At 37.3% G+C, this 16,521-nt stretch overlaps 1 protein-coding gene across 5 annotated transcripts in view; it reads right to left on the reverse strand.

Annotated features, from left to right (window-relative positions):
- The window catches only part of ralgps2 (Ral GEF with PH domain and SH3 binding motif 2), a 197,616-nt gene that overhangs the window by 132,777 nt on the left and 48,318 nt on the right, over positions 1 to 16,521 (reverse strand). For all 5 annotated transcript variants that reach the window (XM_007259487.4, XM_007259485.4, XM_022664788.2 and 2 more), the window contains 2 exons: positions 4,370 to 4,474; positions 568 to 712 (listed from right to left, as the gene is read on the reverse strand). In XM_007259487.4, the coding sequence (XP_007259549.2) occupies positions 568 to 627 (60 nt within the window). In that variant the 5' untranslated portion in view covers positions 628 to 712; positions 4,370 to 4,474. The remainder of the gene's footprint in view (positions 1 to 567; positions 713 to 4,369; positions 4,475 to 16,521) is intronic.

Consider the following 16,521-nt stretch of genomic DNA (forward strand, 5'->3'; position numbering starts at 1 on the left):
ATCTGGACAGCAGACCATTTTCCATGAAAAACTTCACACTTTTAAATAGTGGGTGTCTCTAATTATGAAGCATTTTTAATTTAAAACAAATTAAAAATACTGCATCATTTCTCAGTAATTTGTATATTTGTATTGATTATTGTTTTAACCATTATATTAGTGCCAGGCTACTGAATATGTCGCTGTGGTACAGTATGGGCGCTTTTCCACCGGCATGGTGCCAGCGCCAGGTTCGCAAACGGTTTTTTGAGTTTCCACCACAAAAATCAGCCAGACCAGCAAACCTGTGACGTGAGCGGCCAAAGGGCGGGCGTTGAAGCATCTCCTTGGCAAAGTTGTTTACAAACCTCACCCCTATTCACAGCTAAAAGCAGCAGAAGCAGCTAAATGAATGAAAATGAATCAACCCCGACTTCTGTTGACGCCCACATTTACATATGTAGTGAGTGACTCCTTAAAGCAGTGGAAACACGGGCCGGTTCTTAAAAGGTTCACAGGTTCGCAGGAACCGGCACCGGCATCGGAACAAACACTTTGTTGGTGGAAAAGATGTAAACATTAACTAACCTCCGAGGCAGTAGTGGTTAAAGTGGAGATGCTGGGTTGGCCATTAGGGACGTCCATCATTCCCAAACCATCTGGCACTAGCGCAGTAGTTTCCTCATCATCATCATCATCATCCTCATCTGTTAGAGTATGCCTGGCTGGCACTCTTCACACAGACACAAACACAGACACAAACAAGCATGCAAATATGAGATTGAAATGTACATGTAAAAGTACATCAACTATTAAATATCTACAGTGAGTCCAAGAAGTATTTGATCCCTTGCTGATTTTCTTTGTTTGCCCACTAATAAAGACACTATCCTTCTGCACTTTTAATGGTAGATATATTCTAACATGGAGAGACAGAATATCAAGACAAAAATGCAGAATATAATTTTAAAGAATATATTTTAATTAATTTGTATTTCAATGAGGAAAATAAGTATTTGATCCCTCTTGCCAAACACACTCAATACTTAGTGGCAAAGCCTTTGTTTGCAAGCACAGCGGTGAGACGTTTGTTGTAGTTAACCACAAGTTTAGCACAAACACCAGGGGGAATTTTGGCCCACTCTTCTTTGCAGATCCTCTCTAAATCATGAAGGTTGGTGGGCTGTCGCTTGGCAACTCTGACCTTCAGCTCCCTCCATAGATTTTCGATCGGATTGAGGTCTGGCGACTGGCTGGGCCACTCCATGACCTTAATGTGATTTTTCTTGAGCCAATCCTTTGTTGCCTTTGCTGTATGTTTAGGGTCGTTATCATGTTGGAAGACCCAACCACGGCCCATTTTCAGATCCCTGGCAGAGGGGAGGAGGTTGTCCCTCAGGATTGTGCGGTACATGGCTCCATCCATCTTCCCAGTGATGCGGTGAAGTAGCCCTGTACCCTTGGCAGAGAAACACCCCCAAAACATTATGCTTCCACCTCCATGCTTGACGGTGGGCACAGTGTTCTTGGGGTCATAGGCAGCATTTTTCTTCCTCCACACATGGCGGGTGGAGTTGAGGCCAAAAAGTTCAATTTTGGTCTTGTCTGACCACAAAACCTTCTCCCAATAACTTGGTTCATCTTTCAAATGATCATTGGCATACTTGAGGCGCACCTCCACATGTGCTCTCTTCAGCAGGGGTACCTTTCGGGCACTGCAGGATGTGAATCCATTGTTGCGCAAAGTGTTGCCAATTGTTTCCTTGCAAACTGTGGTCCCAGCTGCCTTCAGGACATTTGCTAACTCCTGCCGAGTGGTTGCAGGACGATTTCTGACCGTTCTCAGCATCATTGCCACCCCACGAGGCGAAATCTTCTTTGGAGCACCGGGCCGAGGTCTGTTGATTGTCATGTTATACTTTTTAAACTTTCTGATAATTGCACCAATAGTTGTTACTTTCACATCCAACACCTTACTAATCTTTTTGTAGCCCATTCCAGCTTTGTGAAGGTCAACAATTCTGACTCTGAGGTCCTGTGACAGCTCTTTGGTTTTACCCATGTTGGAGACTTGAAATCTGTGTGATCTGTCTGATTCTGTGGACAGGTGTTTTTCACACAAGTGATTAGTGAGAACAGGTGGCTTCAGGTCAGGTAACAAGTTGATTGGGAGTGTCTAACTGGTCTGTAAAAGCCAGAACTGCTAATGAATACTAAGGGATCAAATACTTATTTCACTCCATGAAATACAAATCAATTAATATATATTCCTTAGATTTATTTTCTGGATTTTATTTTTAATATTCTGTCTCTCCATGTAAGAATACACCTACCATTAAAAGTATAGAATGATCATGTCTTTATTAGTGGGCCAACGAAGAAAATCAGCAAGGGATCAAATACTTCTTGGACTCACTGTACATTTAACTGCACTCAAATATTTAAATTGTAAATGTGTTCATGACTACTTCTTGCTAAAAGCAGTATTGACCACCACAAGAGGCTGCTCTTTGCATCAAATTGCTTCAAATTGCTGTAGTTTACTGTATGCATTATTTATTATACTTAATGTTCAAATGCTAAAAAGTATTGCACTTTATTTATTTAGTTTTTCCTTCGCATACATTAAATAAATTTACAGCTCTGGAAAAAAATAAGAGTACACTTAAAAATGATGAGTTTCTTTGATTTTACCAAATTGAAAATCTTTGGATATAATCAAGAGGAAGATGGATGATGACAAGCCATCAAACCAAGCTGAACTGCTTGAATTTTTGCATCAGGAGTGGCATAAGGTTATCCAAAAGCAGTGTGTAAGACTGGTGGAGGAGAACATGCCAAAATGCATAAAAACTATGATCAAAAACCAGATATTGATGTCTGAACTCTTAAAACTTTATGAATATGTTTTCTTTGCATTATTTGCATTAGTCTGAAACATCTGCATGTTTTTTGTTATTTCAGCCATTTCTCATTTTCGGCAAATAAATGCCCTAAATGACAATTATTTATATTTGGGAATTTGGGAGAAATGTTGTCTGTAGTTTATATAATAAAACAACAATGTTCATTCAAACATAAAACCTATACTCAAACATAAACCTATAAATAGTAAAATCAGAGAAACAGATTCAGAAACTGAAGTCTCTTAATTTTTTTCCAGAGCTGTTTATGTCCAAGCACAAATCTCCCCCCCACACACACACACTTTATTAAAGCCACTGCTAAACTACAAACTAGGCTTCCATCTGTGGATTTATGAGAGCAAAATTACTTTCACTGCAAAAACATACTTGTGTTAAAACTTTGAGAGACTGAACACACAGAAAGTCAGAAGTATATGTCGTCTATGTATCACAATGCATTATAATCTTTCTGTAAAAGATTAGTGTTTTACTGTAGGTGAGTTAGCCAGCATGCTAATCTACTCCTCAGCTGAGAGGAATTGTATACAAACCACTCAGTGCCTAAATCCTGGCAGTTACATATATATAGTATAAACAACACATTACTACATGTTATTACATGCTATGTATTCACTGTTTATATAAGCTAACGTTAGCATGCTAAGAGCAATAGAATGAACAAAAGGGCGGCAAAGTGCAAAGTGATGCAAACTGCACATTACTACTGTGATCACAGCTTAGGTATTTATTCAACATCCAACACAGCAATGGCATAACAATGTGCAATATGGAATTGTATTAGTAATTATATTTAATACATTTGCACGTTTGAACTGCAATTTTCAGAAAACAGATTGTGCAGAAAGGGAATACTTTCATGGTGGCTTTTTATGTAAATATTGTATAAAAAAATCACAAAAATACACAACTAGAATCAAATTAAAGGCAGATAATTTAAATACACTCCTATTTCTTAATGATTGTCTGTGAATTTTTGCAGATATAAAATAATAAAATAAGCATTCCACTCCTGCCTGCAAAATAAGACTTGGGTGAACACTGCTTATGGTTCAGAAGCAATTCTATCTATATTCCTCCACTCTCTCACGTACACATGTATGCAACCATATGCTTTAGAGGCTCAGCAGGAGGGGTTCTATACTATAAGCCTGAGTTCATGAGTAAACCCTGCCTCTGAGCATCACAGACCCAAAACTACTTGTGCAGAATTACATAAACACACAGCAGCAAAGCTTCAGAATACATCATTATGAAACGAGGATGCTCACAGTAATGCAGCCACACAGCAGAGTGTGTTATGGGGGTTTAGAAGGCTGTGTGGGTTCCACATGAAGTAACAGGTGGTGAGGAGAATCTGCAGCTGTCTCTATCTGTTCTTAAAGCTCTCGCAGGTGTAATCTGATCACCGCATTAACTCTCTCGATCTGTCGCTAACCACACTCACATGCCTGCACACTACTTACCAAGTCAATGTCAGATCAAGCATTGTGACTGGCTGTCTGTCTTTTCCTCCTGGGTTTGGTATGGCGTGTGTGGAAAGACGTCTGCTCTGAGGCCTCAATGTAAACCTGACAAAGGAAAAAGAGAAGAAAAAAAAAAAGGTCATACATTTTTTATTCTAAATACAGCTGCTATATTAACAATACGCTTTTAATATGAACCAAACCAAACAGTATTACAGTAACAGTTTTTTTTCTAAAACAGGATTGATATTCCTGCATACAAATCCCTCCTTCCTTTACTGCACTAACAGCCTCTAAGCTTTTCACAAAATGTTACAATATTGCTGAAGTGATTTGATTGCATTCAGACACAAGCTCATTATTCAGGGTTCATACACTTTTCAACTAATACATTTTTGACCATACGATATTTAAAACATCAGTACAGACACAGCAAAAAACTAAAAACCAAAAATCCATGTCAAACTGGTTATAGGAGGCCTATCTATTCCCTAAAATTAATTAAAAGAACTTTGAAATATCTCGTTTTTACTAGCTGAATAACATTTTTGCATAATTTGCACGTCTTTGACTTATACATGTGTCTGAATGAAGTCAGACAGCATTTAATCAGCATTTTTCTCTTACTGTGTGAATTTAGGGTTATTTGAAACTCCAGTCTGAACAGGACACACATAGACAGCCAGCTAAATGTGGCGAGATGTGACAGATTTACCCAAACATTAAATTATTTTTTAAACCAAAAGTTTTTTAATTTTTTATTTTTATGACCTTTCCAAAACTTTCTGGGTATTTTTATTTTTCCAAAACATATCCAGGCCTGGAAATTGCTATTTTCAAACTCCAAGACATTTTTCTAGGTTTTTCATGACCATACGAAGACTGATAATTAAGGTAAGGTATTTACAATTGTTATGTTAATTAGTTCTAGATCTTGCAGAACACTCTAATTCATCCCAAGTTTACTGAATGAAGCTCTATCTTTTCAGAGAACTCAGTTCTGCTGCTCCACGGCCCAGTGCTGGGGGCTTTATACCCTTTAACTGAAATCTTGGCAAGTTTATCACAGTTTAAAGTGAAGCTGCTCCAATGTTCTATTCTGTTGGACATACTTTTCTAAGCATGTTAGGGGTGGGCGACATGGCCCTTAAATAATAGCACAATATTTAATGGTATTTTTGCAATAACAGTACTTTTGGCGATATGACAAAACAATGAACTAAAAATATTTCAAGAATACACTACTGAAACAAATAGAACATTTATTTTTATTATTGCATATGAATTTTATCAGAAGTCAATGATTCAGAATGTGATGATACTAATAATGCACCCCATGTCTCTAGTATACAGAAAATAATTAAGAGAAACTTTAGTTTCTGGATCAGTTTCTTTCATTTCGCTATTTATAGTTTATTTGTTATTGTTTGTGTAAAATGAACATTGTTGTTTTATTCTATAAACTACGGAAAACAGTTCTCCCAAATTCCAAATAAAAATATTGTAATTTAGAGCATTTATTTGCAGAAAATGAGAAATGGCTGAAATAAAAAAAAAGATGCAGAGCTTTCAGACCTCAAATAATGCAAGAAAACAAGTTAATATTTAAAAAGTTCAGAAATCAATATTTGGTGGAGTAAACCTGGTTTTAATCACCATTTTCATGCATCTTTGCATGTTCTCCTCCACCAGTCTTACACACTGCTTTTGGATAACTTTAAGCCACTCCTGATGCAAAAATTCAAGCAGTTCAGTTTGGTTTGATGGCTTGTGAACATCCATATTCTCCTTGATTATATTCCAGAGGTTTTAATTTGGTCAAATCAGAGAAACTTATCATTTTTAGTGGTCTTCAATTTGTTTTTTTCTAAATACCGGTGCTTTGGTCATACAATGCGTCTATATCAGGATAATATCAACAAAACAAACGGATACAATACTGTAGCAAAATTAACCTGAAAAAACACACACCCACACTCTGCTAGTTTATGTTTTTAAACTGTGTTTTTTTTAGTAGTTTAAGCATTGCATGTCTTATTTTTAGATGATATTTAGATGATCTTAAGTGAATATAAGCATAAAGTTCATGGTATTAATATTATCATCAGTATTCAGAAAAGAATAACTGCCTCTTCTCCAACTGGTGAAGAGCATCAACTGACTCCTGCAATAGTTTGAAAGAGAATAGTCAGCCAGATGAGCCACTAGGTGGAGTAGTGACTTCAGAAACAGGAGAGATGCCTTCAGGCAGGCAGAGGGGTTTTACAGCAGCTGCAGTGCCCCTTCTGTCTCTAGGTCACAACTGCTAGAGGTCACAGAGTTTACAAATAGGAGAAGCTTTCAGCAGCAGAGGCAGAGCAACTAGCAATAGATAGATACATATTCAGTAGCTGTTCTTCATACAAACACCTCTAATAATCAACTGCTTCCTAGAAGAATCCCAAAAGGCTTATTCCAAAGCTGCATACATTTAGATCCTGCAAAGCAACAGCAAATTCAAATTTAAGTAAAAAAGGCCTGGTTTCCATGACGTTCTGCATCAGACAAAAACAACTCTTCTTCCTTAACTACTTCAAAAGCAGCTAAAGCAGGCTTTAAAAACAGACCTCAGGAGTATCATCTCCAAATTACAACAGCCAACAGCCACGCCCATGAAAATGCTCTAGACTTGAAAGCCAGTAATTCTGGGCAGATTTGCACCTTTAATTTGTCACTACAATTATCTGTCTATAAAAAGTCAACCTTCAGATGTGAGCCAAGCACACCTTTCACAATTACACGTCACTGGAGCCTTTTTAGCACCAAAGCTGTGAAACGCTCATTTGCACCTAACTGAGCACAACACCACCGAGGAGGAGTTTCAGAAGCAGGAACGTCAGTACTCTGAAAGCTCAGTGTGGAGGGTGACCATGAAAGATTGAAGAAATCATAGTTTAATTCTAACCAGTGATTTAGGGTCACAATGCTGAAATAAGTCCTACAATCAATCACTGATTTACAGTAGGGCTGCACGATATTGGAAAACTGTTCTTTTTTTTTTTCTTTTTTTTCGTTGTATCGCAGTATTGAACAATGTAGGGCCCATGACGTCTCCAGCCCCGCCCCCACCTGCACGGTGTCTCACATCCAGACCGATCAAGAGCTGAATCAGCGCCGAGCGCTCAAAACAGCAAAACAACAGTAATCAACCCTTTAATTAGGCATTTTAATGGCTTTTTAAAATGTAAATAAGAGCGTTTTTCTAGGCAGACATTCAGCTGTAACTGGAAACATCTGTGCAAAACCGTGCAGGACTGATGTGCACAGCTTTCAACACGTGAGTTTACAAGCACGGCCCAACCATGTGGACGGAGGCCATGCGGATACCTCGTGTTATAATTTTTTGCAGAGCTGCATATTTTAATAAACAAAAATAAAGAGACCTCTTCAGTTTCTGAATCAGTTTCTCTGATTTTGCTATTTATAGGTAAATGTTTGAGTAAAATGAACATTGTTGTTTTATTCTATAAACTACAGAAAACATTTCTCACAAATTCCAGAACATTTATTTGTAGAAAATGAGAAATGGCTAATATATAACAATAAAGATTCAGAGCTTTCAGACCTTAAATAAATATAAAGAAAAGAAGATCATATTCATAAAGTTTTAAAAGTTCAGAAATAAGTATTTGGTGGAATAACGCTGGTTTTTAATCACAGTTGTCATCGTGGCATGTTCTCCTCCACCAGTCTTACACACTGCTTTTGGATAACTTTATGCCACTCCTGATGCAAAAATTCAAGCAGTTCAGTTTGGTTTGATGGCTTGTCATCCATCTTCATCTTAAATATATTCCAGAGGTTTTGAATTTGGTAAAATCAATTTTTAAGGGGGTCTCATTTTTTTTTTGAGCTGTATATTTTGTTGAATTATTGCTTTGTTTGTATTGTAACCTAAAAACATGTGGAAGAGCTCTAAAACAGATTCAGGAGAACTTCCCGTTTCCCTTTTTAATCAGGATGAGCTGTGAAAGAGAAGGATTAAGACTGGAACTAAACTCTGCATGATGCTGGAACTCAATGTTGCAGGAGATACTCAATGTTGAGATTTATCACACTAATCGAAAACTATTTACAACATTATAAAGTAGTAGTGAAGAAAAAACATGGGAAAACTGCACCGCAGCACTGTGCACTGCATTGGTCTAATATGTGTTTGAGAGGCGAGAATATAGCATTTCCAAGGAGTTGCCATGACAATGAGAGCTTGAGGCCTGTGCAGAAAAAAAACTGCTCGTCATCTAACAGACAGCAGGAAGCAAATCGCAGACTCTCTGAAAGCCTGGCCAAGGCAACAGCGCCTGCTCACTGCCTCTGAGGAGCTTTATCAGAAGGCAAGGCTGGCAGTTTCAGACACTTTCTCTTCTTCACTTAGTCTGTTCCACAGAGACATTTCAGCATCTCCTACTGCTATTTACCAAAGACTTGCTCATCAGCTGGATCATGTACGTTAAAGCAGAGAAAATACTTGTGAAGCAAAAGCAGTTTTTCTTTTATCTATCAGTCTGGAAATTTAATGATTAAAAAATCAGCACTAACATTATTTTTAATGCTATACTTTATCTAAGACATTCTGAGAGAGAGAGAGAGAACATAAGCAATGTGACATTTATTAGACACCAGCCATGTTTTTGACACAGAAAATCTAATTTAAGTGGCTAAAAACTTCACACTAGATCTCAAGCAGTTTGGACTGTGTGTCTCTGCACTCTTCCTCCAGACTCTGCTTCCTTGATTTTTAAATGAAATGTAAAATTGACTGATGATCAGTGATGGTTTGGAGAGTCATGTCATCTGCTGGTGTTGATCCACGGTGTTCTACTAAGTCTAAAGTCAGTGCAGTGTTTTTTGCCGGAAAATTATACAGCCATTTATGCTTCCCTCTGCTGACAACTTTTATGGAGATGCAGATTTCATTTTCCAGCAGGACTTGGCACACTGCCCACACTGTCAAAAGTACCAATTTGTCTTATATAATATTCTAATTTTCTGAGACACTGATTTCATTGGCTGTAAACCATAATCATCAACAATCAACAATAAAATAAATAACTGCTTAAAATAGATCACTCTCTGTGCAATAAAAAAAATTAACTGACTTATTAATGATATTAGTGACTTTTCAATGATATTACATTTTTTGTAGGTAGGGTAGATTGTATTGTTTGAGAAACAGCCAGTTAGAAGGTGCATGATCTGCTATATCATTTAAAGAGAACAGGACATTCAAATACCAAGAATAATTAATTAAGACACTAATATCACGAGACGAGACGAGACGAGATTTAAAAATAAAATTTTAAAGAAAACGTCAAAAATGAAAAATGGCTTGAAAACTAGAGTTTTATTTAACAAAATCATATAACGCAAACTTAACAGACTGGTTTCTCTCACACATTGATTCTAAAAGAAATAGAAATAAGAATAAGAATAAAAAATAAAAATAAAAAACTGTTCTTATATAGTGCAAACAATAAGTGCAAACCACAACCAGTCATATTAAGTTTATGGTTTGTGTTTTTTACTTCAAAATCTCTTGTAATTTAACTATGCATAACCATATTCAGTCATATTAAGACTATGCTTGAAGTGCAAACAGAGACAGAAAACATTTTCTTTTAAAATACAGTACAGAGCTAAGGGATTAGTACACCTGCCTATGAAACAGTCACGTGTAGGATTTACGTACAGTATTTACATATGGTTTGTGTCTTATTGGTCAATCTGTTACCGTTTATTGTTTCCACTGTTAAGCCAAAATGCAGCCAGACATACGATTTCAAAGTAGCCCTAATACTTAATATTTAACAGGTTTGGCAGTGAGAGCCAAGGGATTAATATAACCTGTAACATCAGCTGTAATGTTGTAGACCAGGGGTGTCCAAACTTTTTTAGTTGGGGGCCAGAAGGAGAAATATATTTGAAGTCACAGGCCACAGACTCTGTAATAAAACAAATAATGAAATATACCACTTTAAATAATACTTTTTTCCTGATTACTTTCATTTACACACCATTTTACTTGACTAGCTGTCTTTAACTTTGACAATGTTGTGTAAACTAAGACATTTTTCAAATTGATGTTTAATTTCATGATGTCTCTTAATATTCAACTCCTTAATTACGGCAACTTTTACACTCTTTCACGCTTTTAGACTCCTTTGCTCCGTTTTTCTGAGCTAGAAATGCGCAGATTATAAAAACCTGCTTAACAGCACGCCAACTTTCATTCTATTTCTAAAAAGGGAATTTCTAATGAAGGAACAATTCACCGTTTTACAGTCATCAGAGGTAGAAGAAACGTCTACAACAGGGGGCGGCACTGTCTAATTACTGAAACAATATCACACTGTCTGACTGGACCCAGTCAATTCTTGAAACAATACCACACTGTCCGGCTGGATACAGTCAAGGCCAAACACTAGTGGTCCGGTCAGACCTGTGAAACTTGAGTATTAACACGTGAAATTACGCATGCTAACATGAGATGATTTTAGCAACGCCTCATCAGCAGGTTTCACGTCATTTGGGGTATAAACATGGAGTCAGATTAGAGGGGGGTCAGAACTTATACTGAGACAGCTAATAATTGGTTTTGTATGTTCTCCTGGATCCAGTACTTTGTAATAAATACTTGGTTTGCTTTCAACTTCACTCCACCTGTCTGACTCTCTCTATCAAACGAACACGCAGGGGAGTTGTACCCCGGACGAGAGGTGGGTGTTGACCCACCTTTCATTTTCTTTTCTACAACATCTCACATTACAGCACTCGGTCTCTCTGTCTATTATTATTGCTCAATTAAAAGAGTATATTTTATTTGCCTCTGACGTCTGATGAATGCAGTGTTTAATATCTGTGTATAAAAAACTAGACAGGCCTACACTGTAAAGTACACTGGAGGAACAAGGCTTCTGTTATTTATTTATGCACAGACAGAACTTGGAAGGATTTGAAATGCAAGTGAGAGAAATCCTCTGATTAGTGAATTAATCAGGCAGATTAAGAGTGATTTCAGTGTTGGGATACTGGCACCTGGAACAGTACACTGAGAATTCAGTTACCTACACTCTACTCTCCCCCTGTTTTCTGAAAGGCTGCTGATGAGTCTATGATTAAGGAATGCCTGTCTGACAGTGAGCAGAGAGCATTCCAGCACTCGAGCCATTGGGACACATCCAGCTTTACGTCCTCCTCTGTGTTCCTCAGCTCAGACACACTTCACACACACTCTATCTCTCTGGTCTGAACCTGTTCATCAATCTTTCATCATCCTCCACATTCTTTTCAGCTCGTCTTCCTCTTTTCTGTTTACCCGTCCTTGCGCATGTGCGTACTCTTGATCTACCATCTCCTGCATTTCCTTCAGCGCTAGTCAAGCACAGGAAGACTGATTCTATAGAACAAACAATGGGTAAACAAAAGTAAAAAAAAAAAAAAAAAAAAAGGAAAACTTGTTCCATCATCTTTTATTCAACTGAATTTTGACACATGCTCACTACATACAGCTGTATAAGCCCGAGGCTAATGGTGAGAGACAGTTATATGGAAAAAGTGATGCTCCAGTCTGAGTGAATAGTTTATATATGTCTCCAGAATGCTACCAGTTGTGTTGTTCCATTTCACATCAATCACTGACACCTGTTTCAAACCATCTGTGAAGCTGATTCAATGCCAAAGCTCACAGGCATTCAGAGAGGGAAGCAACTTAGAGCACCTGAAAGAACCTTTATTACAATCCTACAGTACAATGACCTTGATTAGAATGTTATTTTAATTCAACATTTCTGCATTTACTTCTTATAAAAGAATGAAAAGTAACAGCAACAATTAATAAACACTGATAATAGAACTACATTCTCATTAACAAACTGCAGAGACTCAAACCTAAGTTGTTCAGGGCTGATAACCCAAAAAATAATGAGGTTTGGTTCACAATGTTTTGATGCCAACACAGCCTAGTGCATAGTTCCTGTACTTTCTATGTGTGAATGTGTAGGACAGCCTTCACTCTCCTCTCAATCAGTGCAACGCTAACATTTATTATACCACAGTTAGTTTAGTGCTGTGCGATATGACGATAAATATCGTGGGGACGATAGAAAAGTGTCTATCGTGCTACGTACCTTCTATCATCCCTATCGTTTCTACAGTAATTTCATCAATTATTCAGGCAAATATATAAAGTAGGGTATGCTTAAATGTTTGGGCGTGGTCACTTTGCATAAACTCAGTTTATATAAGTGATAATAAAGTAATCTAAGCAAAAAAAGCTTCATAATGTGGTTTTGCAACATGACGCTGCTTTACGTTATTTGACGGACACATGCGGACACGCCCGATTGCGACATGCTTTACGTTATTACACTCATGAGAGCTGAACAATGGAAAAACATTGTTCTTTTGAAAAAAAAAATAGCTACTGCATTTACCTCATCTGTTTTCATTTGATACATATATATTGCTGCACTAAAAGGTAGTAATTCTCATTTGTAAAAGTTTGGTTTAATGTCACTTTGAAGTACAGTTGGAAAAAAGTAAGCAATGATATTATTTTGTCATATTTTTCCAAGAATAACTGAAAACATACTTAAATGTAGTATTTCATGATATATATATATATATATATATCGTTATGGTGATATAAAAAAAATCCATATCGTGATATATGATTTTTCCCATATCGCCCAGCACGAAGTTGGTTCCGACCCTGCAATGTGATTGGCTGAGAGGCGTTCTGTGAGTGCCATTATCAGCCATTAATGCACTGTAATCGAAACTCTTCATGTATTACTCCACCATATACAGGTGACGTAACAATGATGGAGCACATACCAGGAAAACAGCGCAGCTACAAACAGAGCAGCAATGGAACTATTTTTACTTGCATGAATGTGAACAATCAAGATAAATCTAATCTAAGAAAAAAAAAAGTAATTAATTAACGAGGTCTGCAATGTGAACTTAACCTTAGTGCTCTTCTCCAAGCTTGCTAAGCTTGGAGAAGAGAAAAGAAGTTGCTTTAGCCCTAGTTTAAAAAGATGCAGGGGTTCTTCCTGAGACATGAAGGAAACGCTAGCCTTTACTGTCCCCATGCTATATATATATATATATATTTGCCCAAGATTATTACTGAAAATTATAGAATCAGTATGGTAGATATAATAAGGTATATAGGCAGACAAAGTAAAATCCATACAGCAGATTACCAAAGATGAATTTCCTGTATCTGGAACAGAAAAAGAACTGCTGATTTATAAAAGAAAAAAAAAACACTGCTAGGAAGTAAGGAAATATAATTAAAGTACGGTGAAACATCAAAATGAATGCTGGTGATGTCAGCTGTGTGTTCCAAAAGCAGCAGATAGATCTCTGGATCTCTATTAAGAGGATATGAGCTCTGCTTTATGTTTACTGTGATTATGGAACTGAATGTGTAATAGGAGGCCTGAGTCATAGAATCGTGTCTCATCATGTAGATAATCTGATTTCAAAGAAATCAAAAACGGGAAATAGTTCTTTCTTAAAATACCAAAAAAAGACTCTCTCTAAACATGTTGTACTAGCGTAGCTATTCATACACTACATATGTAAAGGTGGTCTTATGCCATGACTACAGGTGGGTGACATGCTGATCTCCTTTGAAGGGATTATTGAAATGACCTTAATTTAACAAGCACGCATCAGCTAACAGAGCCAAACAGACCCTACAGTAATGCTCATTTGCGCAAGCATACACACAACCCCCATGATTCACGATTCTGCTAAAAGATTCTTGTTGAAAAAAAAAATCTCAATATGATAAAAACATGCTCTGGTATATGATTAAAACAAGTTCAGGCATACAAATATTTTACTATTACCTGTATGATTCAGGAAATGTGGCCTTTTTTACTGCCACACCTGTGGTTCCAGCATTATCAACAGTGACAGCCTCATGGCAAATTTTTTGAAACATCTGAATGTGAACAACTTTAAAGAAAAAAGCAAGAAAAAATAAATTCATTAATAAATAACATTAAACAATGCAGCCCTTTTACTACACATTTTTCACCACTTAAAGAAACTGAGTAAAAAGTTGTTCCTTTTTGTATGTTTCTAATTTTAGCCCGTTTTTTCCTTAATTTTAAAGGTCAATTCCCATTCATATATAATACTATAATATAATACTAATTGAACTGCCATTGATTCAGCATCACTGATTATCCAACACACTCGAAGGAAAGCACAGAGACACAACTATGAAACATCTACTAACTGACATCTGTACTGACCAATATAGGAGGAGTGCTGAAGAGAGAGTGCCATCTACCACCCAGAGAGAGCAAGGGCTTTGTTTTCTCAGACTCAGGCTGCTGAAGGCAAGCACATAGGGAACTTGAAAATTTAGTGTTTTTTTTTTTTTTTTTTTTTTTTTTGCACAGGGGAGCCATGCTTTAGAGAGAATTAAGCTAAATGATATGATTATGTAGTAAAAGATGCTTCAGTGCTGCATGCAGACCACTGACATGTATTTAAAGAATAATATGTTTTATGTACATAAATACTACTGAGACTGAGCACATCTCCATAGGGCTTCCCTCACTGACCCTCCTACACTTTGGCACAATTTGCAATCTGATAGTTTAATATTTCTGTTGAAGGGTGGGACTTTATCCTTGAATGGATGCCATGGTTAACGTTATGAGAATTTCCATTCACACAGTGGTCAGGGGTCAGTCTTCTCTCCAGGACAGACTCAGTGTCATATTTCTGTGTTTGCAAATGAATCCTTCTATGTCCCAAAAGAAGACATACAATTTGCAGCCAGGTATAAATTTAGCTACAGATTTAACATTCAAAAAACACAGCACTCAAACCGCATTCAATTTATTTATGGCCAACAGCATAAACACAAACCAGCAATAATTCGAAGGTAAGAGAGCAGGAAGAAAAGTCATGTATAGATACATGCAAATTGAGCAGTGAATGGATTAAAATAGGCCTGTAGCCTGCCTGTTTGGGAAATGTATAAAATCAGTTCAGAGAGGAAGCCGTTTATAATTTATTAAATAAGTATAAAAACATTTCAAGAGCAAAGCTTTATACGTCTGTTCTCCTTTATTCTCAGAGAACACTCTTTTAATCAGTGCTTTAAATGTGTTCAGACACACGCACACACACACATACACATACACACATACACACACACATACACACACACATATACACACACACTTTACTCCGGCCCCTCTAGCTGGTGTGTGTGTGTGTGTGTGCTCACATGTGTTGATGTTTAAAATCAACCAGCATTAACTAGCACAGCATGTGGCAGTCATTGAGAGTAAATCAATACAGCTCCTGTCCCCCAACAGATGCATGTGTTTCAGTCCACACAAATGGACAGGCCAGAGGACAATACAAGTACACTGGTGGGACACGCTTTTACAAACGGCAAGTTATTAGCAGCACGTATAAACACCATATACAGCATATTTAAATCACTGTGATGCACCACTGAAAGTAATAGACAATAGAGTATCATCACAGTCATTGCTATTCCAGTCTCAGCGCAATGCAGAAAAAGTCTGTAATATTAATCTACAATGCCATGGACTACTTTTTGTGTCTTGAGAGAGAGAGAGAGAGAGAGAGAGAGAGCGCGCGTGTACAAGTCTGGTGTGCATGTCTAGCTGATGAAAAGAATCTAATGGTCGCCGGCATTTGTACAAAGGGAAGCACAGGAAATATGGAGACAGTGCAGGAAGCAGAGGAGACAGAGGAAGATTCACTGACTGCTGCAGAGGAGGATGTATCTGTGTGTGAGCACGCACAAGGGTGTGTGTGTGTGTGTGTGTGTATGTTTGTTTGTTAGGGTGGCAATGATTAGTCTATATAATCGACAATGTAGATTATTGAAATTTGTTGCCTGCAAATTTCATTGTTGACTAATCGTTAATTTATAACAGTCCCACGTTACAAAAGTGCTGGAGGCAGAAGTGCAGAGGGAGATAAATGGGGGTAAATGGCTCATCTAGACATTTAAATACCTTTTTAGTCTTATGTTCAGCTGTTTCTATCATTTTTAGAAATGGAGAACGTGGCAGAAAATAGGCCTGTCACAATAATTACAT

This window comes from Astyanax mexicanus, chromosome 1 (genome assembly GCF_023375975.1).
Source record: "Astyanax mexicanus isolate ESR-SI-001 chromosome 1, AstMex3_surface, whole genome shotgun sequence".
NCBI classification, from domain to species: Eukaryota; Metazoa; Chordata; class Actinopteri; order Characiformes; family Acestrorhamphidae; genus Astyanax; species Astyanax mexicanus.